The sequence below is a fragment of the Panthera onca genome, chromosome A2 (genome assembly GCF_046562875.1).
Source record: "Panthera onca isolate mPanOnc1 chromosome A2, mPanOnc1 haplotype 2, whole genome shotgun sequence".
Classification (NCBI taxonomy): domain Eukaryota; kingdom Metazoa; phylum Chordata; class Mammalia; order Carnivora; family Felidae; genus Panthera; species Panthera onca.
In genome coordinates, this window is record NC_138340.1 from 167,690,982 (window position 1) to 167,718,213 (window position 27,232).

The 27,232-nt window shown below is 44.5% G+C and overlaps 1 protein-coding gene across 2 annotated transcripts in view; it reads left to right on the forward strand.

Moving 5' to 3' along the window:
- Positions 1–27,232, forward strand: part of UBE3C (ubiquitin protein ligase E3C) — a 121,448-nt gene that overhangs the window by 42,244 nt on the left and 51,972 nt on the right. The window contains exons 10-13 of one of the 2 annotated variants that reach the window (XM_060633503.3): positions 2,486–2,673; positions 12,714–12,800; positions 17,903–18,060; positions 18,210–18,442. In XM_060633503.3, the coding sequence (XP_060489486.1) occupies positions 2,486–2,673; positions 12,714–12,800; positions 17,903–18,060; positions 18,210–18,442 (666 nt within the window). The remainder of the gene's footprint in view (positions 1–2,485; positions 2,674–12,713; positions 12,801–17,902; positions 18,061–18,209; positions 18,443–27,232) is intronic. The other variant, XM_060633504.3, reaches the window with a different exon arrangement.

Sequence of the window (27,232 nt, forward strand, 5' to 3'; positions counted from 1 at the left end):
CTTGTTAGTACTGCCTTCTGGACACACATAGCTTTGTTAGCAGAGATGAAAACAGTCCTAACAGTACGAGAACACACGTTAGTCATTGCCCTAAGCTTATGGCTGGGGGAAGGCCTGGTTGGTTACAGAGGGGCCAAACGGAATGTTTCGGTGGGTGCTGGGACTCCTGCACCCGTCCAAGCTCAGAACTGCACACCAAAATGTGAATTTTTCTTACGGTAAAAAAAAGAAAAAGTGGGATTCTGTAGCTGGAATGTAGATAAAACTTTTGTTTTTATTTTAATTTTATTTTATTTAAAAAAAAAATTTTTTTTTTTTAACATTTATTTACTATCGAGAGACAGACACAGAGCATGAACAGGGACGGGGCAGATAGAGGGGGAGACACAGAATCCGAAGCAGGCTCCAGGCTCTGAGCTGTCAGCACAGAGCCCGATGCGGGGCTCGAACTCACAAGCTGCGAGATGATGACCTGAGCTGAAGTCAGACGCTTAACCGTCTGAGCCACCCAGGCGCCCCAAAACTTTTGTTTCTAGAAAACACTTAAAAAAAATTTTTTTTTAACGTTTATTCATTTTTTGAGTGACAGGGAGAGAGCGTGAGTGTAGGTGGGGCAGAGACTGAGGGAGACACAGAATCGGAAGCAGGCTCCAGGCTCCCCAGCTGTCAGCACAGAGCCTGACGGGGGGCTTGGAACTCACAAGCCGCGAGATCATGACCTGAGCTGAATGAAGTCGGACGCTTAACCGACTGAGCCACCCAGGCACCCCATAGAAGACATTTTTTTTAATGCTTAATTACCTTCTAGAGAATCTGTGAAATTAAAATGCTGTTTATACACAATATAATTTGTACCTATGTGAAGGATGGGGCTATGTCTGCTGGAGGGATGTTAGGAAACCCCTCCTCACTGGGGACACAGACGTGACAGTGGGATATGAAGACACAGGAAGCAGAAAACACTGAGCTCACTTGCTCGTGGTTACGGTTTTATAATATGTAAAAAGTGCAGCTTGATTTTGTTACCTACATTCGGCGGGGGGGGGGGGGGGGGGGGAGGATTTTACTCCACTTTATTTCTCTTGTGTAATACACAAGGGTTTCAAGGTCTATTTTATTAGATGTATAACTTTGTACTTCCATTTATTTTTCACTCTTTTTCTCTTCATTTTTCCCTGGCCTTGGTTATTATCACTTCTTTCCTGTCCACATTTGGGTTCAGAACCAGTGACCCGGGTGTAGGCCAGGTACTTACAGACTGACTTAAAATCTTTATTTTTGGGTCACATCTTCTGATGGCTGCTTATACATTGCCTTTTCTTTCCTATGATAATTATTTAGAATCTAATTTGATCAAATAGGATTTTTCCAGAGTCAGACTTCACTGTTTTTTTTTAAATTTTTTTTTTAATCTTTATTTATTTTTGAGAGAGAGAGAGAGAGAGAGAGAGTGAGAGCAGGGGAGGAACAGAAAGAGAGGGAGACGCAGAATCCTAAGCAGGCTCCAGGCTCCAGGCTCCGAGCTGTCGGCACAGAGCCCAAAGCGGGGCTCAAACCCATGAACCGTGAGATCATGACCTGAGCCGAAGTCGGACGCTTAACTGACTGAGCCCCCCAGGCGCCCCCAGACTTCACTGTTTATAGACTCTTAGGTTTCTGTGTAATTGGTTCAGTTCTTTGTGTGTAATTTACTTCAAATGTGTGCACTACTAAATAGTACCAATGTTCTAACTCCTTTCATTAGGTGCATCTTATTTACAGATTTGAGGTTGGCAGGTAGAATTTATTACTTTTATCTAAAGCAATGTTTTATTTGGTAGATGATTATAAATTACATAAATTATACCAGTCTAAGTTTCCAAGCAGGGCAGTCAACAATATCCGGTGTTGTGTATGTATGTTCATATTAATATATACTTGGATATATGCATACATCTGTGAAACAAGGATATATCTTTGATTAATACCCCAAATAGGTAAATGCGTAACATCTCAGTTCAGGTTTTAATCGGTGAATCAGATCTTTAAAGAAGTTAAGATAGAAAGAAATAAATTCTTTGATACCCTATTTTTGCTTAGCCTGTGATCTCCTAAATGATTTAAAGTGGAGGTTCTGTCACATGAGAATATTTTCCCACACATGTATGCTTAGTACAGTGGCGTCTAAAAATATGAAATAAACGTTTCTTAAAATGTCAGTACTGAAAATATTGTCCCATCGGTAGGCAAAAGCTGAGCATTTACCGTTCCTGTGTTGTTATGCTGGGCAAAATTAGAGCCTAAGATAGATAGTGACTAGGGATCTCTGGAGAATTTGATTCGGAGAGAGATTGATAATGTTCGTTGTGATGTGGGTAACTTTTAGGTAATGGCTCTTTTGTATTTTTACTTGAAGTAAAGTAAGATGTTATGTGTGTTGGGAGCATAGAGGGTCATTTCTAATAACACGTCGTTCACTTAGAGCAGTTTATCTGGTGTGTTTTAGGAGGATGGGAGGCTGTCCGTACCTTACATAACAGAGGAGTGTCTGAAGAAGTTGGACACGAAACAGCAGACCAACACCCTGTTAAACCTGGTCTGGCGGGACTCAGCCAGCGAGGAGGCCTTCGCTCTGATGGCGTCCATCGGCCACACGCTTATGGTGCAGCATCGGATGGCGGTGCCCAAAGTCAGGCAAGTCTCCGCTGCGGTCACCGTGTGAGCACCGAAGTGCGCTTTCCTCCCCCGGTGGGTTGCCCGGGCTTCATCCGTGTCCGCTTTATGTGCTGTTGTTGTTTTATTCTTTATTTATGTTTGAGAGACAGACAGACAGAGTGTGAGCTGGGGAGGAACAGAGAGACAGGGAGACACAGAATCTGAAGCAGGCTCCAGGCTCCGAGCTGTCGTGTCAGCACAGAGCCCGACGTGGGGCTCGAACACACGAATCACGAGATCATGACCTGAGCCGAAGTCGGACGCTTAACCGACTGAGCCACCCAGGTGCCCCTTATCTGCTGTTTTTTAAAGTTTATTTATTTATTTTGAGAGAGAGAGAGAGAGAGAGAGAGAGAGAACATTAACCTTACACCTTAAAGAGCTGGAAAAAGAATAGCAAATAAAACTCCAAACCATCAGAAGACGGGAAATAATAAGGATTAGACCAGAAATCAATGCTATTGAAATTAAAAACAAAAACAGTAGAAGAGATCAGTGAAAGCAGGAGCTGGTTCTTTGAAAGAATTGACAAAATTGATAAACCCTTACTAGCCAGTTTGATCAAAAAGAAGAAGGAAAGGACCCTAGTAAATAAAATCAAGAATGAAAGAGGAGAGATCGCAACCAACACAGCAGAAATACAAACAATAATAAGAGAATATTACAAGCAATTATATGCCAATAAGTTGGGTAGTCTGGAAGAAGTGGACAAATTCTTAGAAACATATAAACTATCAAAACTGAAATAGGAAGAAATAGAAACTTTGAGCAGACCTGTAACCAGTAAAGAAATTGAATTCGTAATCAGAAATCTCCCAAAAAACAAGAGTCCAGGGCTGGATGGCTTTCTAGGGGAATTCTACCAAACGTTTAGAAAGAAAGAGAGCAAGCAGGGGAGGGACAGAGAGAGAACGGAGAGAGGATCCCATGCAGGCTACACGCTGTCAGCCTGATGCGGGGCTTGAACTCACGATCCGTGAGATCGTGACCTGAGCCGAAATCAAGGGTCAGACACTCAGCCGACTGAGCACCCCCCCAGGCGCCCCTGCCTGCTATTTTCTGATAAGATATGATACAGAATATTCAAGTGTGCAGGCGTTTTGTGGAAAACGAAAGTTTGTTTTTCTTTTCTAAACCAACTGATCCTTTGTGAGTCTGTTTCCCTGGCCTGTGAGGCTTTCAAGTGGCCTGTAAATAAGCTTGTTTTTTTAGAGTATCTTGGCAGCGAAAGTGGAGTTTAGTCTTAGCCACCTGTTTTAGACATTGGATTCAAGGCCCCTGGGTGACTCAGTCAGTTGAGTGTCCTGCTCTTGATTTCAGCTCAGGTCATGACCCCAGGGTCATTGATCAGGCCCCACATCGGGCTCTACTCCAGGTGTGGAGCCTACCTAGGCTTCTCTGGCTCTACCTCTGCCCCTCTCCCCTGCTCACGCACTCTCTCTTTCTCTCTGAAATGAAATGAAATAATAAAATGAAATAATAAAATGAAATAATAAAATAAAATAAAATAAAATAGGGGCACCTGGGTGGTTCAGTCAGTTAAACGTCTGACTTGCTCAGGTCATGATCTTGCGGTTCTTGAGTTCAAGCCCCATGTCAGGCTCTGTGCTGTCGGCGCAGAGCCTACTTGGGATCCTCTGTCCCCCTCTCTCTGCCCCGCCCCTGCTCACTTTCTGTCTGTCTCTCTTTCTCAAAAATAAATATTACAAAAAAAGCATTTGAACCTAAGGTTTAAAAGTAAATAAATAGAAATAAAACAAAGTCTATTTCAAACAAACAAACAAACAGACAAACCCATTGGACTCAAGCCTGCATTGAAGACCCGGTGTGTCACATGTCTCTTCGGCTTCCCTATAGGGCTTTTTACCAGCTCGCCCTTGACAACTTACTCCAGCACTGACATTTTTGTTTTTCTAAACTTTGAAATAAGCTTTTGGAAGGGACAAAACAACACATACAAATTAAAATGTGGCTGATTTGTGTTTAGGTAAGCGTGCCTATAATCTGGAAACATTTTTCTTTACTTTGAGTGGTAGGTTAGTGGTTGCTTGAAAATTTAACAGAAAAGTATTTAACAGAGCGTACGGGGCAGAAATCCGCACTGGCCCCGGTAGGAGCTAAGGGACCCGTGTCATCTAGCGGCCTGCTGAAAGGCGCTGTCTGTTGTTGGCAACTCTTGTGTTATGTCAGACGATTTATGTTACCCTAAAGAATCCTCTCCTGGTTTTGTAAAATGCTGTCCTGTAACATGAAAAGAGCTGTTTCTTTTGGCTGGGAAAGCATTCTTTGAAATGAACTGTATGCAGAGAACACATCATCAGCTGAAACTGCCTTGTAAACACTAATACAGCCAGCTAATTAGGTGCTGTCTTAGCCCCGGTGTTTATTACTGCTGGAGGAAGTAGGAGGGCAGTGAGACCGCCACCCCTCGGTTAGCTAATTAGCTCTCTGTAGGCTAATTGCATTAGAGCAGGATGTGAGTTCTGAGGATCATAGCAGCCGAGCTGGGACGCTCGCTTTTATTGTCGCACAAAGTCCACGGCTTTGGACAGTAATTACTGGAGTTAAATGCACCAGTGCCCTGCTCTGAGGTTCGCTGGTGAGCTGTTTCCAAAAGGTGTTTAATGGATAAAGGAGCTTTATACGTAGCCTTTTTTATGAGTACAGCACCTATTTCCTCTAAGAAACTACTCTAGGAATTTTATTTATGGTTTAAATATATTAGGTTTTAAGTATTTAGAATGTTTTTCTTAGCTCATGAAAGCAAATAGGCTTACTCTAACTGTTGTAGATTTTAACTGCTTTCAGGTTTTGTGGGTTGTTGTTGTTTTAAGGTATTTAAAAGATGATTAGTAAATTCCAGGGCCGATAACTCACTCTCAGCGCCTCCCAGGCTTGTATAAATCCCTCCTGTTTTCAAGGTTGGGATGTGCAGTCTTAATTTCTGTTTAATGTTGATTGTCAGGATGTTGTTTTTTTTCTTCTTTTTCTTTTTTTTCTTTTTCTTCTTTTTCTTCTGATTGTCAGGATGTTAGAGGAATATGAAAGCCCTTTTTACATTGATGTGGAAAGATTTCCAAGGTATATGTTCAAGTGAAAAAAAGGAAGATACAGAATATAAATAATAACCTACTTTTGTGTCAGAAATGTGGAAAAAGGAGGAATGTATTTTTGTATTTGCATGAAAAGTCTTGGACGCGTACACAGGAAATTCACAAAAATGAGTATTCACATGTCTGGCTGTGCTTTGGGGACCAAGGCGGGGGCAGCACGGACTTTTTGCCATTTCTTTCTGATACGGTTTTGAGTTCCAGGTCATGTGAATTACTTAAATTTTTAACAACGCCATAATAAATGAGTTTGCCACCGACTTGTATGAGAGAAAATTTGTAAATCTTACCAGTGGACTTGGGAATTCGAATAAATATTTGGATGTAAAACTAGTTTTTCCTTAAGAAAATGTATTCTTGGTGCCTGGCTGACTCAGTGGAGTGTGCAACTCTTGATCTCCAGGTCGTGAGTTCAAGCCCCACGTTGGGTATAGAGATTACTTAAAAATAAAATCTTTGGGGCGCCTGGGTGGCTCAGTCGGTTGAGCGACCGACTTCGTCTCAGGTCATGATCTCACAGCACGTGAATTCGAGCCTCCTGTCGGGCTCTGGGCTCACGGCTCGGACCCTGGAACCTGCTTCGCATTCTGTGTCTCCCTCTCTCTCTGCCCCTCCCCCCACTCACACTCTCTCTCTGTCTCTGTCTCTGTCTCTCAAAAATAAATAAATATTAAAATTAAAAAATAAAGATAAAATAAAATCTTAAGAAAGAAAATGTATTCACTCTTTTTAATATGAGTGAATACTGAGTGGCCGTGTGGTGAGAGGGAAAAGAAAGAAGTCAGTCTCCCAGTATCCAGAGAAGTAAGCCCAGCAAAGTGAGCATTAAGTGGACGCTTGGGGGCGGCCAGTGTCCAGCACCCGGCTCCAACCTGGCTGACTCCGAACCTGGCCTGGTGGCCGGCGGGTCAGTGTTTTCATCGAATGGAGTTCCGTCGTTCGGAAGCGTCGCGGGTCGAGCCGAGGACGGTGCCCTTCTGCCCATCGGTGGCCGCGCCTCCCCCCGCCGAGCGGAGACACCCCACCGCCCCTCCAGCGTCCCCCCCTCCCGTGACCCTCTGCATGGCGTCTGCCCCTCCTCCTCTTTCTTCCTGAACCTCCTTCACCCATCACCTTCACAGATGCTGTTCTCGGGAGGTTTCCTTTGCTGCTGGGCTTTTTCTCCGTTTCCTCCGCGGGCGGCTCTTTGTCTCTGTGTTTCAGCGTTTCCTGAACTTCTTTGACTCACTTCTTTTGCTCTTCGCTTCCTCAGTTTTGTCCTGCTTATTTGCTTCTCTGAGTGATAGAAGTGGCTTCAGCCACATTTGGGAACTCCAGACTCCTGTTGAACTGCTTAACGGGGGCTGTCCTCAGCGCATTCTACACTGCCTCAGATTGAGTTGAGCGTTTTTCTCCAAATCTGGGGCTCACGCTGGGGAGCCACTAGCAAAATGTGGCTACTTCGCTTCAATTCAGATGAAATAAAAATACAAACCCAGTTCCTCGGCCCCACCGCTTGCCACGTTTCAAGCGCTCAGTAGTCGCGTGTGGCTGGCCAGCGGCCACCGCATCGGATCGCGCGGCATAGACCCTTTCCGGCATCGCAGAAAGTTCCGTTGGACCGCGCTGCTGTGGCCTGGGCTTGGATTCGCTCCTTTCTTGGTAATCCCCCACATGCATTCAGTCCCTGTGGTGCGTGAGTGCTGTATTCTCTGTGCCCCGTGTCGCCGAGACACAACCCTGTTACTCTCCGGCTCAGGTGTCCGCCTGGCGTCCCCTTTGCTTTCAGGAAAAATTCACATTCCTTAGTTTATGGATTTGTTCATTATCCTTTCCTTATCGAACGTTCGGTTACCTCTCTAACTTTATTTGTAGCTACAAAATGCTTTTGCCCCAACCATGCTTGTGTGGCCTCGCCTCCACCGAGTTTCATGCCCCTCGCCTTTTGCCCCTGCTCGACTCTGTCCAAAATGCCTCTTCCCTCCGTGCCTTATCTTTCCTGGCCGAATTGTCTGTTAGATTCGTGCTAAGGTGATCATCTGTCAGAAGCCTTCTTGGGGCGTCTGGGGGGCTCAGTCGGTCAAGCGTTCGACTCTTGATTTTGGCCCAGGTCGTGATCTTACAGTTCATGAGTTTGAGCCCCACATCGGGCTCTGTGCTGACAGTCCAGAGCCTGCTTCAGATTCTCTTTCTCCCTCTGTCTCTCTCCCTCTCTCTCTCTGCGCCCCCCCCCCCCATGCTGTCTCTGTCTCTCTCAAAATGAATAAAATAAACTTTTTTTTAAAAAAAAGAAGCCTTCCTGAGTTATTTAGTGAGATGTCACCTGTAATTCCAGCTTGCAGTGAAATTTTCATTTTAGGGTCAATACTTCTGGTAAAGTACTGATGTCAGGAGGTGGGCTTACAGTCCGGGTATGCAGACGGGCTAGTTCTTGGGGCTTAGCTCTCCTGTTCCATGGATTTCTAAAACCTTTGAAATGAAGTTTTAAAGATAATGCCTTAGAGATTACAAAGGTTGATATTATAATTTGCCTGTGGTTTTCTTGTAAAGACATCAAATCCTAAGGCCTCCCAGATCAATTTTATTGCAACACGTGCTTGATTTTTCTTTCTTTCTTTTTTATATATATGTAATTTTTTTTTAACATTTTATTTATTTTTGAGAGAGCACAAGCAAGGGGGAGGGGCAGAGAGAGGGAGGAGACACAGAATCGGAAGCAGGCTCCAGGCTCTGAGCTGTCAGCACAAAGCCCGATGTGTGGCTCAAATTCATGAACTGTGAGATCATGACCTGAGCTGAAGTCGGATGCTCCACTGACTGAGCCCCCCAGGTGCCCCTGTGCTTGATTTTTCTAAGAAAAACTAATAGAATGAGCCAGCTTAATTGTGTCTTATGTTATTAATGGTTGTGATGTAGCTAATTGTGTGCTCTGAAAATGCATGGCTGTTGCCCCATCAGTTTTCTGAGTGTGATAACACACTCCTTAGCTCTGATTCATAAGCTCATATGTGTAATAATTTGAAATAGAATGATTCTGCACATGACTTCAGTGGAAAAAAATAACAGATTTGTGTTCTATTTTATAGTTTAGATTATGCTATTCATGTTTTTGTAAATAAATTTTTATCATTTCTTTTGAAAATACTGAGGTTATCTCCCTACAGAGAAACAAATTTATTTTTTGCCTGTGACTTCATGCTTGCTTTTATTATCAATGATATTTTCTGTATAATAAATACATTTAATTTGCTACTGATTCATGTTAAAATTTTCTGTTGTGAAAGTCAAATAAGATTTGTGAGCTTCTAAACATTTCAGCACATAATGATTTTATTATTAAATCTATTTTGAAGTCATGTATAGATTATAAAGAAATTGATAGTAGTTATTGTTAGACACATCCAGTTAATAAAGTGGTGTTGATTTGGTCAAATTTAGCAGTAAGTGAGTTTTGAAACTTCTAAGGATTTTCTAAATTTTTATGAGTGATAATTGATTCACAGGAAATACAAGTCAACTTGGCAAAAGCATACATGAAGGCTATGTTGATCTTCTTGAGTGTATTTTTTAAGAGTGGTGTTAAGGAATGATAAGGAAAGCACTGAAGGTCATTAATGCTGTTTTCCCAGTTTTATTTTATTTTATTTTATTTTATTTTATTTTATTTATTGATGTTTGTTTATTTTTGAGAGAGAGATAGAGCAGGAACAGAGGAGGGGCAGAGAGAAGGAGACACAGAATCCGAAGCAGGCTCCAGGCTCTAAGCTGTCAGCACAGAGCCCGATGCGGGGCTCGAACCCACGAGCTGTGAGATCATGACCTGGGCTGAAGTCGGACACCTAACCGACTGAGCCACCCAGGCGCCCCTTCCCCCATTTTAATGAGACTGTAGTATGAGGGAAAGTTCAGTCTGTTCAATTTTCAATAAAAGCAGTTGTCAGGAAGAGGGGAACGGTCTGTGTAAACCTGTGTGGTCTTAGCACTGGAACGTTAATAGAGCTGCATGCCTGAAGCTTCTCTTGATTCTGAGTTTTCAGTTTGTGAAGAAGACTTTTTTGGCAAGTTGCCTCAAACTGAAATACGCCTTAAAACTTTTATAATAATTAAGGAAATTTAGAATTTATTTTCAATCTTATATTTTCTCGGGGGTGAAACGTTACGTATGTATTTTAATACTGCTCTTGTCAATAACGTGATACTTTCAGCAAGAAAAGCGCTATGTCTGTACCTGTGTCTACAAGAGGCGAATGGACTCTGGGTGGTGACTTGTCATATTTCTTTTACCTGTGACACCTTTATGTGCGGAGGAGGTGTCTGAGAATGCCTTTCCTGCCTGTGTGTGAGCTGGTGTCCCCCACTGTGTCCTCTTTAATAACTTAATAGTCCTGCAGACAACAGGCCTGAATTTATGACCTGGGTTGAAAATGTTGCCCTTTACTAATTAACTCATAGGTTTATCTCAGCTAAATAAAAGTTCATGGGTAATTTGGAATATATCCCAGTTTACATAAAAAATATGTTACTTCCTTACCTTTTAGCAGTAAAGCCCCAAACTGAATAACCTTCAGTGATTTATAAAAATGTTTCTGTAAAATGTTTATTTATTTTGAGAGAGCGCGAGAGAGTGTGAGCAGGGCGGGGGAATCCCAGGCAGGCTTCTCACTGTCAGCGAGGAGCCCTCACAACCGGGAGATCATGCCCTGAGCTGGAATCAAGAGTCAGACGCCTAACTGACTGAGCCACCCAGGCACCTCTGTAATTCATAAACATGTTTAATAATTTGTTTTATTTTTGCCTACTGATTAATTTAGGTAATGCAGTTCTTTCAAAGTTAAATCTGAAATACAGCGTTTGCTATGTGGCCATTAAAATGGTGTTTCAGAAGCATAGATCTTTGTGTGGAAAGTTGGTAATGATGGTCGTAAGGGGGACTGCGCTGTCAGACGGTGTGCTGGGAGAGCGCCTTTCTGCTTGTGTGTGCACACCTCGTATCTGGAGATCTGTCCCAGGGTGTTAAGTCTGGGTGTCTGTGGGAAGATAGCAGGAAGTATTGCCAATGCTCTTTGGCTGTGTCGTTGTGTTGCTCTTAAGAGAGAAGAGCAAAGGAGACACGAGATGAAAATACGGAATCTCTCACATTTCTGACGTGCTTGAGTTTCAGTATTTATGTTTAACACGATTTTAAGTAATCTTGTTGCTATCAGTAAAATTACACTAGATAATGTATTTTTGAAAGAACTAACAAGGCGAGCAAATATGACCTTCTAGAATTCTTCTATGCTGTAAGTTTGGGTTTTTTGTAGCTTTTTTCTCTCTTTGTTTTACATGTGGTTGTTTGGACATCCTTCATAGTCTGTGAAAGTCCATAAAGGCAGGAAAGTCAACATTTAACACTCTTCACGTGTTAGGTGTGTGGTAAGCATTTTAAATATCTCAGAGATGGAGCAGGCACTATTTTTTTAAGCTTATTTATCTGTTTTGAGAGAGAGAGAGAGAATGAGCCGGGGAGGGGCAGGGGGGAGGGAGCACCCGGAGAGAGAGCTCTCTTCATTAGCGCAGAGCCCGACCTGGGGCTCGATCTCACGAATCGTGGGATCATGACCTGAGCTGAAATCAAGAGTCGGACGCTTAACCGACAGCCGCCCCCCCCCAGGCACCCCTCATTGTTCGTGGTCGTTTCTTATGAGGAGAAGTAGAAGTGGTCTCAGGGGGCCGCTGGGGCTTGTGGCCACACCCCTGAGGGACCGAAGGGCCCTCTGTTACTCCGGAGTCTGGCACTGGTTCTTGCCACGAGCCGGCTTGACAAATTGGGGTCGGATTCCGGCTCGGAGGTGACTCAGTGTCAGCTTTGGCACCCCAGCCAACAGGCGTAGGACTGGTGCTTGGTCCACAGGCACTTGAAACGTGGGGTTCTGCTCTCCTAGGAGCTTCATCCGCACGTTCTCCTTCCAGAATCCTCCCTGACGTGTCCTCTCATGCCGCTGACCACGTCTATGTTCCTTGGTTCTGCAAAAACCACCTTTGTTTTTGCCCTTCTGCTTTCTTGTTCTAAGATGATTCTAAAGTAAGGTGACATTCCTTTCTTAAAACCCTGTTTTCCTACTGTCCTAAGCCATTTCTACTGTCATTTAATCCCACAAGTTTGAAGTTTAATTTTTGACTCCTACACTTCTACAACTGTTTTATGCAAGTTTTTTTCTGATTAAAACACTGTGATGAGCAAGTATGTCCTATTACACACAGGCACTGTGCACCATGGAGTTAGAGTTCGGTAAGCCTCTGCCTTTATCCCCAAAGGTTTTTAGGCTTTTTAATCAAGTCGATATTATACGGAGGGTTTTTAAAAACCTTTAAAATATACTTTTATTTATTTTTGTTTGTTTACTTGTTTTGAGAGTGTGTGTGCGCGTGCGCACATGCAGGGAGGGGAAAGGCAGAGAGGGAGAGCCCCGTGTGGGGCTTGATCCCACGAACCGTGAGATCATGACTTGAGCCGAAATCAAGTCTGATGCTTAACCGACGGAGCCACCCAGGCGCCCCATTTGAATTTTGACATGTTAGTTAACGTTAAAAAACATGTATTCATATGTTTGTTTCAAGAATGATGACTTAAAACGAGGCAGCGGTTTCAAAATGTTAAATATACGTTAGTAACACGTGGTATTTGCTCTGAAGCAGCCCGTGTCCTTCTCTTGGTGCAGGACCGTTGCTCTGGAGCATGCACGTGGACCGATGGCGTCTGGGACTCACCAGTGACTCCCGGTCACACTCAGCAAGCAGCCTGGGGTGGGAAGCATGCTGTTTGTGGGTTAATACAGACATTTTCTGAATTGTACATTTATCTTTTGTTTATAGCCTTCTTTAATTTTGAAGAAATATATTGAACGAATACAAACTTATTCTCACTTTTTTACCCCCATTCCTTTTTAGGCTTCTCTACAGTTTAGCCTTTAATGCCAGGTTTCTGAGACACCTGTGGTTTCTCATATCTTCTATGGCAACACGGACGATCACAGGGTATGTGCTACGTGGACTTATAAATTGAGCTTAACTTGAAGCACATGGGAAGTCGTGGCCTAATAAAGATATTGTAAGATGGTATTTTAAAGTACTATTTTATGTAAGAAAGATTCTAGATGGTCTCAATTTTATAAAAAGAAATTAATGCCTAATTTACAGTTATCTGTATATATTCAGCGGATGGCTTTATTTGAAAGTACATTTGTTTTTAAAATCCTAGTCATGTTTTTTAAACCACAGGCTTGATATTTCTTTGCTCCATATGACTTTCATGTATTTTTGATAGTGAAAATATAGAGCTGAAGCAAATTTAACACCATTACAGACATTAAAACGTAAAATATTATAGAAGTTGCTTTTTGAAACTTTTGTTTGTGTAATTAGGTTTTTCTTTCTTTTTTTTAAATATGAAATTTATTGTCAAATTGGTTTCCATACAACACCCAGTGCTCATCCCACCAGGTGCCCTCCTCAATGCCCATCACCCACCCTCCCCTCCCTCCCACCCCCCATCAACCCTCAGTTTATTCTCAGTTTTTAAGAGTCTCTTATGGTTTGGCTCCCTCCCTCCCTAACTTCTTTTTTTCTTCCCCTCCCCCATGATTTTTCTTATATGAATCGGCATGTGACTTAAGTTCTAGAATCTTTAATATACACATTTTAATTGGATGTGTACGAAGCAGAGAATTTAATGTTCACACATCCTTCATGGTGAGCTGACATAGCCTAGCTTCCCATCGAATCTCTCCTCCATCAGGAGTCCGCGCCAACCCCTCTCTGCCAACCCCCCTCTGCCGTAACAGCGAAAACGAAGCATGTGGCTCAGGCAACCAGAGACTGCACTTCCAGAATGCAGCTCACTGTGCTGGCAGTTACAGCGGCCTGCAGCCTGTCTGGCCTGTCTGACGAAGGACAGACACATCTCACCTTCAGGGCGAGAGTTTGGAAGGCATTGCCTTGGCATTGCCCGCCTCTCTCTGTCTCTCTCCGCCCGCCCCACCCTGCCCTTTCCCTTCCCTTCCCTTCCTTTCCCTTCCCTTCCCTTCCCTTCCCTTCCCTTCCCTTCCCTTCCCTTCCCTTCCCTTCCCTCCCCTTCCCTTCCCTCCCCTCCCCTCCCCTCCCCTCCCCTCCCCTCCCCTCCCCTCCCCTCCCCTCCCCTCCCCTCCCCTCCCCTCCCCTCCCCTCCCCTCCCCTCCCCTCCCCTCCCCTCCCCTCCCGTCCCCTCCCTTCGACAGGAAGTTGAAACAGTTTTTGGTGAGTGAGGATGAGGTGCCCAAAATGCAGACATGCACCGGGCTGGTCTGTGAGGTGTCAGGTGGTGACACACAGAGAAAGGACGACCACGTTTGCTGCCTTTGTCTCCCGGTCAGCTCCTGGGCAGCAGGAGACCGTATGCGAGGCATCTGTACAAGCTAGTCTTACAATAAGAGGGGATGTCAGTTCGTTGATAGTTTTACTTTGAGTGACATACTTGGTTTTCTTCGTTTAATGTTACTGCATCTGGAGTGAGCAGAGGGAGCTTATAATGATCCCGCAGCAGCTGATGACACTCCTAGAGGGGACATGAACAGGGAGGAGCGGCCCAGATGGGAGAGAACCTTGGATGCCTTAGTGTCTAGAGAACTTCTTGTACATCCTTTCCTTCTCAGATAAAAATGTAGGGCTTTCATGTGTGTTTGGTTTCGTTTTTTGGTGCCTTTCGGCCACTTACGGCTGTGCCGGCCTTGGCACGTGACAGGTTTGTTTAACGCAAAAGATCAGGGATCGCTGGGGCAGGAAGTGATCTTCGGGCTCCGAGCGTTTCAGCTTAGCGACCTGCCCCGGCCCGCGCTGTGCCTGACGGCCGCCTGGGGTGCACAGTGTCTGGCTTGTAAGGAGGTGGGGTCGTGGTGCGAAGGAAAATGAGGTGTTATTAATTATAGTAAACTGCTAATGCTACTTTATAAGTTGGTGAATTTCACAAAAGTTTTAAAACTCATTTCTTAGAAGCCGGTTGGAGAATTTGGGTTTCATTTTCCATATTGAATTGAAGTCCCTCAAGAAACTTATGATGGGATACGTACTAGGATTGTGTTAATAATCTGTAAGTTTCTTGAATTTACCATTGGAGTAAAATTTAAAATTTAAATACCTGATTTTCCTGAAAATGGCATTGAGTTAGCTGGGAAATCGTTTCATAACAAGACTTCCGCTGGGACCTCTGAGTTCTAAGGGTCATGACGAGCGTGTGAAACCGTACATTTCTCTGTGACCCCCGAGTCTCGCCGGCCTGGGTTAGAAGCCCAGGGGTCTGCGACCTCACAGGCTCCTGGGTGGTTGGGGTGCAGCTGACCCCAAACGACCACGTGGCTGGCTGGCTTGTCTTTGTTGTGAGACATCCCTTCACTGTCGCATGAGGGGCTTTGCCGGGTCACGGCCTGGGCGGTCATTTCTCTGACCCCGAGGCTGGCGTGGTGCCTCATTGTCTCTAACTCTGTGGGGACTGTTCTTGTTATGAATTCTTGTCACACTGACACCAGTAGTAAGCAGTACTGGCAGTAGTCTAAGCAGTGCTCTTAAAACTTATTTTAGGTGAGGGGCCTGGGTGGCTCAGTTGGTTAAGCGTCTCTCAATTTCGGCTCAGGTCATGGCCTCATAGTTCATGGGATCAAGCCCCAAGTCAGGCTCTGCGCTGACGGCATGAAGCTGGCTTGGGTTTCTCTCTCTGTCTCCCTTTCTGCCCCTCCCCCGTGCATGTTCTCCCTCTCGCCCTCCTCAAAATGAATAAACTTAAAAAAATACTTTAGCATGCTCTACCAACTGAGTCAGCCAGGTGCTCCTTCCCTACCTTTTTTGTTAAGAAAACAAAGAACAACAATAAACCTTCCACCAAAGCCATAAAAAAAAATATTAAAAAACCAACCTCATTTTAGGCAGGAAAGCATTCAGTAGAAACTTTTGTAGCAGAGAAACCTTGATCCAAGGAGGAGTGGTTGCTGCAGCCCGGGGTGGGAGCCTCGTCCAGAGGGCGTGTCCAGAGGGGAGGGGTCACCCATGGCCCCAGCGATGCTCCTGTGGCAACCAGCTCTCCAAGTTCTGAACCAGTGTCTTTTCCATTACAGTAAATTATGGACTTTTTATTTGCACATAAGTCTTTGTGATTGACCTGTTTTTAGAGGAATACCTGAGTCAGTGTTTACGGCCAAAAGAATGGTCAGCGGAGAATCAAGAAACGTGTCTGCTGGAGGGGACCAGAGGCACACATCTGACCCTTCTTGCCAGCCACAGTTTCTGTCATTAAAATGAAGATGATTCATTCCTTTTGCTTACCTTATGGGGGTCAAGGAGAAAAAAGCAGCTCATGTTGAATAATTGCCCTCCTCTCCTTTAGGGAACGCGTGTCAGCATCTTACGTGTGCTGGCGCATATGTGCGTGACCGGTGGTGGCGATTAAGGGCGGGGACTGCTGACAGGCTAACAGCTGGAAGCTGGTGTCTCACTCTTCCAGGTTCAGGAAATACCTTCTCCACCTTGTAGCCCTGAGCTCAACCTGTCCCGTGTCCCCCAAAACAGCATCTGCCCGTCACTGTCATCTGTTCTTTGGGGAGCTCTGCAAGGGAACCAAAAGATACAATCCATTTTTATTAATACAACAAAACATGTGACGTTAAACTTTCTTCCTGCTGTACGTCAGCACGATTTTACTATGTGAATGGCCCAGGACTAGGTTTGGGGGGGGGTGTCCCTGGGGAGGAGGAGGACTGGCCGGTTCAAAGGGCGCCCCCACGCCTCTTGTATCCTAACATAAAGAGCCTTTCTTTGTCATCTGGCTTTGGCCACGAGGTAGGATGCTTGTACTCTGTCCCTTGTGGCACGTCCTCACTGCGTTTTTATTTTGGACACACCCCTTACATCTATCACTTCACCGAGCTGCTGTCGAGTGCTGTGGGTACACACAGGACGGCTCGCTCAGGCTGTGTTTCTTCTGCGGGACGGCAGAGTTCACGCTGCACATCTGGGTCCCTGTTCTCATGGCCCTGCTGGTGGCGGTGCTGTCCCCTGAAGTGGGCCCCGTGGACACCCTGACGCTCCAGGCCGCTCAGGCCAGCTCACCGGAGCCCCACTAGGAATAACAGTACATTTGCCTGGCCTTACCTTCTGCTTCGGGCTCTCCCGTAACTTGGCAGTGGTGGGCAACCGGTTGGTAATTTGTGGCTCCTTATTCCTGGTCACATTTCACCTGATTCACACCTGTGCTTTTGTGGAAATAAGTGTTTGAGTATAAATGTACGTGGATGAAGATGAACCGGTGATCACGCACGACACCTGCCTGTTCAGGGTTGGCGGGACACGCTGAGGGGACCGTGGGGCTCGATAGACGCGGGAGTGCTTACACGTGACCCTCCGTTCACTGGATGGTCAGCAGGACAAGGGGCCACATTTGACCAAGAGAGGACGGAACAGGTTCCAGGTGGCAGAAGTAAATGTAGTAGCTCTCAGCTCCTGACCCGTGACAGAGACTCCGGGGCGCCCCGCAGATGGCCTTACTTGAGATCAGCCCTCCTGGTACAAGCAGGGGCGCTCACGGGAGCTGATGAGGAAACTGGCGGAGTGGAAACAAGGCCCAGCCCAGAAGAGGGGAACCTTTATTCCTGAAGGTTCTGGTCAGGGTTCAATACTCGGCCGTTTTGAATGTTCCCAAATGTAAGTCACTGGGTAAATTTTTCATGAGACCAACTTGATACTTTGTTAAATCCGTTAAGTAGAGAGGGGACAAAGGGGACGCTTTTCAACCTAGAAATAAAGTCTGTGTCTTTAATAGTGGCGTTACTTACTATGACCTCTCTCTGGGGACCGCTGGCTCGCTCGGTGACTGGATTCGTCCAGTTGATCACGGTGGCAGGAACATTAGTAAGGAGTGGTGGGTTGTGTCCTGCTTTTTAATTTGAGTTATTTACGAACCCATGTTGTTAGAAGGACTTGCCTTCCCTTGAAGTAGTTCAGTTGCTAATGGGAATGTTATTTTCACTGATTATGCTTGTCTGACGGCGTGTCTTAACTCATTCCCAAATGAAAACTAACCTTAAAGTCATTGTGGTTCTTTTTGCTCCCATTTCAAGGTCGATGGTGCCACTGCTCCAGGTGATATCTCGGGGCTCCCCTATGTCTTTGGAAGACTCCAATCGAATCATCCCTCTCTTCTACCTGTTCAGCTCTTTGTTCAGTCACTCGCTAATTTCCATACATGACAGTGAGTTCTTTGGGGACCCCATAGAAGGTAAGAGTTTTGAGGAATCTGGGTTTTTTTGGCTTCACTGCCTGTCTGTTTTCATAGATGATAGAAAAGTTTTAAACCTCTTAAGCCTCTCACTGTGTTGAGAAATGAGAAAAAACAAGTATGATAGAATATTGAACTGTGTTTCTCAGTTGTAGGTCAGAGACAATCGTCAATGATGCCTTTTACCCTAGAAGAGCTGATAATGTTGTCTCGCTGCCTTCGAGATGCGTGCCTAGGGATCATCAAGTTGGCTTATCCAGAAACCAAGCCAGAAGTTCGAGAAGAGTATATTACAGCATTTCAAAGTATTGGGGTTACGACTAATTCTGAAATGCAACAGTGTATACAAATGGAACAGAAGCGATGGATTCAGTTATTTAAGGTATAGGATATGCGGGTGTGTGTGTGTGTGTGTGTGTGTGTGTGTGTGTGTATGTGTGTGTGTGTGTGTTTAGGAGGTCACACAATGTACAAACGTGTCCTGACTTGACTCATTTCATAAAAACAGAAGGACAGGTTTGCATCCGGCATCGTTCTTAATTTGCAAAACTTTTTTAAATGAAGAAAATTCATTTTCATTTTACTTTTGCCTTCTTTTAAAACCTTGTTTTTACATTGTTACATGCATCATTTATAAGTTGCCCTAAGTACTTTCAGTGACCGGATGAAGTATAAATAAAATTTTAAAGTATTTTCATTTTCATTTTTCACCAAAAGATCTCTTACAGATTTTTTTTTTTTAATCTCTTGAGAAATTGATTAAGAAAAGTGGGATAAGGGGCACCTGGGTGGCTCAGTCGGTTAAGCCTCCGACTTCGGCTCTGATCATGATCTCATGGTTCATGAGTTCGAGCCCCACGTCGGGCTCTGTGCTGACACTTCAGAGCCTGGAGCCTTCTTCGGATTCTGTGTCTCCTCTCTCTGCCCCCTCCCCTGCTCACACACTCTCTCTCTCTCTCTCTCTCTCTCTCTCAAAAATTAAAAACAACAACAACAAAAAAAAACATTAAAAAAAAAAGGTGTGGTAAAGTCATTAATGTAATGTAAGTTGCATGTAAATTATTTTAGGATATCTTCATTTTTACCCATGCCCAAAGAGAAGTTACGGGTTGCCGTGGCTGGAATGCTGGCAGGAAATCCCCACCGGTGCGAGTATCACTGAGGGTAGAAAAAAAGAAAAGATAAAGGGTGCTTGACTTGCCATGAAATTTCTGCAGCAAACACATCCAGTCAGCTAAAATCGCTCATTAAGGGAGTGGGAGCAGAAGAAGTGCATTTTCCAAATTGAATGCTGGATTTACAGTCCGTTTGATACCCGCGACCCCTCGCGCGCTAATGTGCGGCTCAAATCATCAGCTGTCCCTCCAGGTCTTTTATCACTGCTTTTGTCAAGCTATCTATTTAATTGAAAGAAGTTAATTGAATGAAAATGATCAACTAAGCTTGTATTAATATTGCTAATGGAACTTTCTTCTTGGCCATGTTTGGAGAAAGATGTCAAGCTAGACTTTAGGAAAGGCCCATTAATGCTCGCACTTAACCTGATGGGCTAATTAAGGACTGCTTATTCATCCGACGAGCGCACGATAGTCTCTATCCAGCCCATTCTGCCGGATTTTACAACACATTTCACTTAGGAGCATGAGCATTAGTAGCAGTGAGAGTAACTGATAATGTTTTGATTGCACTGAACACAGTACTAATGCATCATTGAATTTATAATTTGTGCAGATTGATGTAATATATGTTTGCACAATTTATTTTAATTACCTATCTCTGCATTCCCAAGTAAACTCTAAAGGTCACATGTTGAACCCTTAATATATCCATTCTTAAAGACTGACAGTTTTGCAACTTTTCTAAGTTAAAAATAAGCTGTCTAACCCATTTAAAACTTAAAATTCTTACGTAAACTTTCCCTGGATATGTGTATTATGGTGGCATATGTGTTTTTCTTTAAGTATTTAATTAAACTCTGGGATCTTTGTTGATAAAGCTTTCCATTATGTAGGATATCAGGTTTGTGTGCACTGTCAGATAATCTCATTATTTTATAGCACCTGTTGAGAACCTCATAATTTTCACATGGCACGCTTATCTTTAGGACTTAGAAATCTCAGAATTTAATAATTCTCTATAAGATATTTCCCCCTGGCCTTGTTTTGCTTTAGCAGTAAATGAAAATTCTGTAGTGAATTTTTTCTTATGCCTTAAAATGACTCATTACCACTTGATTAAGGATTGAAGTTTTTAGGAATTAGGGTGAAGGTTCACTTTTGTGGTACGGGATTGTTTTAGGTTTGAGATCGAGTGGTTACAAAGACCTGGGTTTAGAACAGAATTGTTTGAAAGACAGTTTTTGGAACAGGATTCCTGTTCTTTGGGGAAAAGAAACCTTCTTCATACTCTCTGCTGTTAAGCTGAGCCCCCAAAATAATGAAAAATCAAGGCATAGTTTTTGAGTAGAAAAGGGTTTTTTCCGTGTAAGAAAAAATTATCTTTAACATGAGATCAAAAGAATTACCTCCCAGTGGATACTGTGTCCCAGACAGTAGTCTCAGAGCTGTACACACATTAATTCTGCCAGGAAGATGCCGTTATTGTCCCCATTTTACAGATGAGGCCGCATGGCCGCCGGTGAATAGAACCGGCATCCGAACCCGGCCGCTGCTCTGCATCCCCCTCGGAAGAGTACGAAAATAGAATGCTAGCATTTCATAGGTATTTTAGTGCCAAATTTGAATTGAAGAATTCAAGGTAGAAGCAACCAGAAAGGTAAAAGCATTTTGCCCATGATTTCCTGCCTTCCGCTGGTGGTGACAGAATTGCAAATGATGAGGCCTGACTCCTCCGGCCGGCAGCCATTTTCATTTTTCAGTCTCACGATGGGCCTTTCAGACTGATTTCTGTGAGAGGCCCTGCTGGCTGGTCACAGAGCATAGAATTTTAAGTGGATAGAGTCATCTTTCTTTGTCACTCTAAGAATTGAGGTCAGTTGCTAGGCCCCGCATTGACACTGCTAAAACAGTTTATGCATTTATCAAATTTATAAACTCCTCTTGAGGCGTAATTTACAGGTCTAATTACTTGAGCCCTATCAGGAGATAGGAAGTCCTGTCTGATGCGGCTTCTGTGGGAGCTGTCGCCTACATAGGAGTCCCCTACCCGGAAGGTGGGGGCCTGGGGAGCAGGGAAGAGACTTCCGGAGCCTTTCTCATCTGCACACCTCTGCGTGGAGAGACGGAGGTCTGTATTGTGAGTGGTGTTCACTTTCTCGGTGGCTGGTTTTATTTTTCAGTCTCAAAAAGAATTGTTTAAGAAGTGAACATTAAAACAACAGCAGTGCCCTAACGCGGCCCTAGCGTGCCGCCGTGAACTGTCACCGTTAGGCACGTGACGCACCTTTGTTCTTGCAGGGTAGTGTCACTTCCTTTCCGGTCTTTGAAGGTTTTTGTTTAGTTTCTGACTACTGAATAAAATGGGTACTTTCAGAAGTAATTTTGGAGTGTTTTAGACGTCCTGGAGAACCGGGTTGTCTTTATTTTTTTTTTTTTTTTTTTTTTTTTTTTGAAAGAAATGTTTTTAACGTTTATTTATTTTTGAGACAGAGAGAGAGCATGAATGGGGGAGGGTCAGAGAGAGAGGAAGACACAGAATCTGAAACAGGCTCTAGGCTCTGAGCAGTCAGCACAGAGCCTGACGCGGGGCTTGAACTCACAGACCGTGAGATCATGACCTGAGCCGAAGTCGGACGCTTAACCGACTGAGCCACCCAGGCGCCCCCCGGGTTGTCTTTAAAGATACACCAGTTTTCGCAGGTCGTAACTAAAGGCTTTATAAAACTTGGCTAACCTGACATCAGTCCACGGCAGACGCTTCGTGACCTCTGGGTTAGGGCTCCGCTACCACCGGTTATCTGAACACTATTAGGGGAAGTAATAGAACATGAAAAACAATCGTGTGTATTTCTGAAGGTTTACTTACATAACTTTTTTAGTTATTGAGCGTGTATTTAAGGTGTAGATCTAGCATGGGCAGACGTGATACGGCGGACGAGAGCGAAACACACCAAATAAACACAGTGCTGTTACATTTATAGCTGATGAAGCCTGCTGAGAGTGTCTGTGGGGCTGGGCACACCTGGTTATTCCAGTACGTGCGTGTTTGTGTTCTGTTTGACTTCCTATTTCTTAACACGCTAGTAGTCCAGGATCTCCCGGGGAACAGTTAAAAACAATTGACTGGCTTTACCTCAAAGAATTGAATGAAAATCACTGTTGCTGGTACCTCTGCCCAGGCATTCATCAACAGAAGATTTTGGGGGCACTTGGGTGGCTCAGTTGGTTAAGCATCAGACTTAACGCTTTCAGCTCAGTCGTGATCTCACAGTTTGTGAGTTCAAGCCCTGACAGCTCACTGACAACAAGGAGCCTGCTTGGGATTCTCTCCCCCTCTCTCTCTCTGCCCTCCTCACTCCCAAAATAAATAAACTTCAACAAAAAACAAAAAAACCCAGGAGATTTCAATATGCAGCCAGGGTTAAGAACCATAGGCCTCACTGTATAAAGAAATCACTTGGGGCAGACATATATAACCTTTGATCTCATATAGCAAAAGTAGGCTTACTGTGACGTAGGTCCTGTGTATTTATTTATTTTTATTATTACTTTTTTTCATGTTTATTTACTTTTGAGAGAGAGAGAGAGAGAGACAGAGTGTGAGTGGGGGAGGGGCAGAGTGAGAGGGAGACACAGAATCCAAAGCAGGCTCCAGGCTCCGAGCTGTCAGCACAGAACCTGACCGGGGGGCTTGAACCCATGAACCCATGACCTGAGCCGAAGTCGTACACTTAACTGAGCCACCCAGGCGCCCCGAATATTTATTTATTCTTAAGAGAGAGAGGGAGAGAGAGAGAGTGAGTGACCATGAGTCGGGGAGGGGCAGAGAGAGAGGGAGACACAGAATCCGAAGCAGCTCCAGGCTCCGAGCTGTCAGCACAGAGCCTGACGCGGGGCTCAAACCCATGAACCGTGAGATCATGACCTGAGCCAAAGTCGAACGCTTAACCGACTGAGCCACCCAGGCGCCCCTCTGATTTTTTTAAGTTTATTTTAGAGAGAGAGTGCACAGGATTGCACCAGAGGGGGAGGAGCAGAGAGAGAGAGAATCCTGAGCAGGCTCCATACCGTCAGTGCAAAGCCTAACATGGGTTCTATCCCCCAACTGTGAGATCGTGACCTGAGCCAAAATCAAGAGTCAGACGATCAACCCATTGAGACACTGGGCGCCCCAACAAATTTTAGATTTAAGCAGGAACTAAATTTTAGATTTAAGTCAGGGCGCCTGGGCGGCTCGGTTGTTTGAGCGTCCAACTCTTGATGTCAGTCAGCTCAGGTCATGATCCTGCTGTTGTGAGATTGAGTCCCTCATTGGGCATGGAATCTGCTTAAGAGTCCCTCTCCCTCGCCCTGTGTCCTTTCCCCCATCACGCGCGTGTACATGCACACGCTTTCTCTAAAAAATAAAAAAAAATCTAAAATTCCTTCCGTTTTGGTACAGGCTTCTTTAGTGTGCATGTCTATACCAGAAAATTTAATAAAATTAACTGAGAGCAAAACTGCCCTCTGATCTCAGCAGTGGCTGTTAATCCAGTTCAAAATTGGTGCCCCAGTTCTCCTTACCTTTCACAGTCTTTAGTCGATTTATGTAACTTTTTAATGGTCACCTCCACATTCCTTTCCGATACTAAATATTTGTACAGCAGTTGAGTTTGTGGCCCTGAAAATGCACGCAGAGAGCAGGAATGTGATCGGGGGTGATTTGACATCACAAATGGACCCCGTTAAAGTTTTGTGGTTTCTTAAAATTTGCATTTTTCTTTGAAACTTAGAAGAGACTAGCTTAAATGGAGGAAGTGTTTTTAGTTGAATTTAAAATATGGGATTTGACATTTCTAAAAAAGGATTTTGGGAATTGGTTCCGGGCTAGTATTACCAGATTTAGCAAATAAAAATGTGTCACCCAGTTAAATTTTAATGTCATGGCTTGTTTTAGATAAAAATATGTCCTGTGCAGTATTTTGGATATACTTACATTTTTTAAAAAAGCAATATTTGGAGCATATTTATTGTAAAAAATTATTTGCTATTTACCTGAAATTAAAATTTAACAGGTGTCTTTATTTTTTCGGTTAAATCCTCTCCAAGATTCCTCTTCAAGGTTGGCCTGCCGTCAGCTCTGACCTGTAAGACCTGCTTTTTCACAGTGGCTCCTTCTTGACATCTCGCCCTTTACAAGCCTCCTCAGGCCCCCATCACTTTGCGCCTCCCACTTTTTCCTCCCTCCCTCTCTCTCCCTTTCCTGTTTTTGAAAGAGGATCGATTATACCAGGACATTTATAAGTAATATCCGATTCCTGGGGCGCCTGGGGGGCTCCATCGGTTGAGCGTCCGACTTCGGCTCAGGTCACGATCTCGCGGTTCGTGAGAGTTCAGGCCCTGCGTGGGGCTCTGCACTGGTGGTGTGGAGCCTGCTTGGGAGTCTCTCTCTCTCTCTGCCCCTTCCCCACTTGCACTCTCTCTCTCAAAATAAATAAACTTTAAAAAGAAGTAATATGTGATTGCTTCTTTTTTTATACTTAGAATGTGAAAATAAGACAGTGGCTGCCTGTATTGAAACTTTTTAGTGTTTAATTTCACAGTAATTTAAAAGAAGAAAGTAACTTACGGCATTAATTGCCTCATACATAGTTTCATGTCTGTGACCTGCAGAAAACAAATGTCCTCATGACCAGAGGTTGAAAGATGACTACCAGGAGGCAGATAGAAGGTTTTATTCTAGAGTGAGGCAGCCCTGGCCCTGCCCCTCATGGGCCCGGGAGCAAGTCTCTCACCCTCAGGAAAGCTACGTTTCCTTAGCTGTGCAACGGGGAAGGTCAGCACGAGAGGATGCCACCTTTCAGTGGGGTGCCACGTGTGAGCCATAAGTAAATGGGCGCAGTTAAAGAAATACATGAAACGTGTGTCAGAAAGCATGTCTTCTGTTAACAGTCGTGGTGTATCGTGTAAATTTCGGCCCAGTATCTGTTCAGTCTGAATTTACTAATATAGCTGGTTATGAAAATGGAAAGGTGTAAGCTGTGATATTTTTAAAAAATTTTGTTTGTTTAATTATTTATTTTGAGAGAGAGATGGAGCAGAGGGGAGACAGAGTCCCAAACAGGCTCCACGCTGTCAGCACGGAGCCCGATGCGGGGCTTGAACCCACGAGCATGAGATCACGACCCGAGCAGAAATCAACAGTCGGACCCTTAACCGACTGAGCCCCCCCAGGCGCCCCAGGATGTGATAAACTTCAAAGAAAAGGATGGTGCTTCTGTCTGTGCTCTCGGAAGAGGGCACGTGCTTGTGTCGTGCTCTGCGTGCGCTGACCTGTCGGTTGTCCCAGACAAGACCACACGTGTAGCGTAACTCATCGCCATCTGGTCTTTTCATGCTCAGAGAGCATTGCATGTGCCTGACTTAACCCCTGAGCAAGCATAATAAGAGAGTCAGGAGTGGGGGGTGACCGACTACAGGTTCAGGCTGACTCACCTAAGCTAATTACTGCTGATTCAGAAAGGATGTTACTATAGTATTAGGATAGGCCTTCACCTGCCTCAAGGGATGTGGAAGAACAAACTGGGAAGAAACTCCACCAGTCAGAAGGCTGTATTCTAGGTCTTGAGACATTTACGCTGATGTGGTTTTGTCTGTGTGGCCGAACTGCTCAACTACTAACTGTTGGCTCTATCCGTGGGCATCTCATCCAAGCCGTGTGTCCACGTTATAGCGGTCTGAGGTGTCAGCCGAGGGCCCTTTCTCACCTGCTTTTGTTGGACACACGGAGTTTTTGGTATCCCTGGATGCCAGGGTTTGCATGTCATGAAAGAAGCATTTGTATTTCTATGGTATATACATGCTGGGTTGTAAATTTTAAATTAAAGAAAATTTTCTTTTAATGTTTGTTTCTTTTTGAGAGAGAGACAGACGCGCACACACGGAGCATGAGCAGGGGACGCTGGTGGGGGGAGGGGGGTGGGGCAGAAAAGAGAGGGAGGGAGACACAATCCCAAGCAGGCTAAGAACGGTCAGCGTAGAGCCCAACGCGCGGCTCGAACCCACTGTGAGATCGTGACCTGACCTGAAGTCGGATGCCTAACTGACTGAGCCATGCCGGCACCCCTGAATTGTAAAATTTTAAAGAGAAATCTCTATTAACAGTTGAAATTATGCAGTCTTATTTGTCTTGTGGGTATATTTGGAAATTTATCATGTTATCCTAATTTTTTTCCTTACCTGAGTTATATTTTATCCTAATTCCTTATCCAAATTGTATTTTACTTAATTAGAGGCCATGTGGACAGAGGCCTGGCTGACTTTTTCAGAAAACGTCATCATAGTCTTACTTTCACTACATAGTAGTTGTATGATCAAACCTGGTTGTAAAGGTTTAAAACTTTGGATTTACAATTTTATGTTGGTCTTATCTTGGCTTATTGCAAAGTACATTTGTATTTAATAAAGAATGTCAGGTCTTATTTTTTATTTTTTATTCCCGCCATCGGGTCTTTTTTAAATAGGCAGTGAGTGCCATTAGCTCTCTTACTCATACAGTCTAAAATTTATAATTAATTATTATTTTTTTTTTTCCAACGTTTTTTATTTATTTTTTTGGGACAGAGAGAGACAGAGCATGAACGGGGGAGGGGCACAGAGAGAGGGAGACACAGAATCGGAAACAGGCTCCAGGCTCCGAGCCATCAGCCCAGAGCCCGACGCGGGGCTCGAACTCACGGTCCGCGAGATCGTGACCTGGCTGAAGTCGGACGCTTAACCGACTGCGCCACCCAGGCGCCCCAATATAATTAATTATTGATCCCAAGTCAGTCATTGAATGCCTACTAGGTTTGCGGGTCCTCAGCTGGCTTTTGCGGGTCCTCAGCGGGTCCTCAGATCCTCTTTTCAGAGGCAGCTTCCTACGTCGCCAGAGAGGGACCAGAGCTCACTGCAGAATGAGTACTGAAATGCAAAGTGTCAGCATGGGGGGCTTTATGAGAGGAGTGGGACCCAGTGTGTGTAGAATCATGGTGAGAAGCAGGCCTGACTCCAGAGACGTGTATAAGGGAAAGACA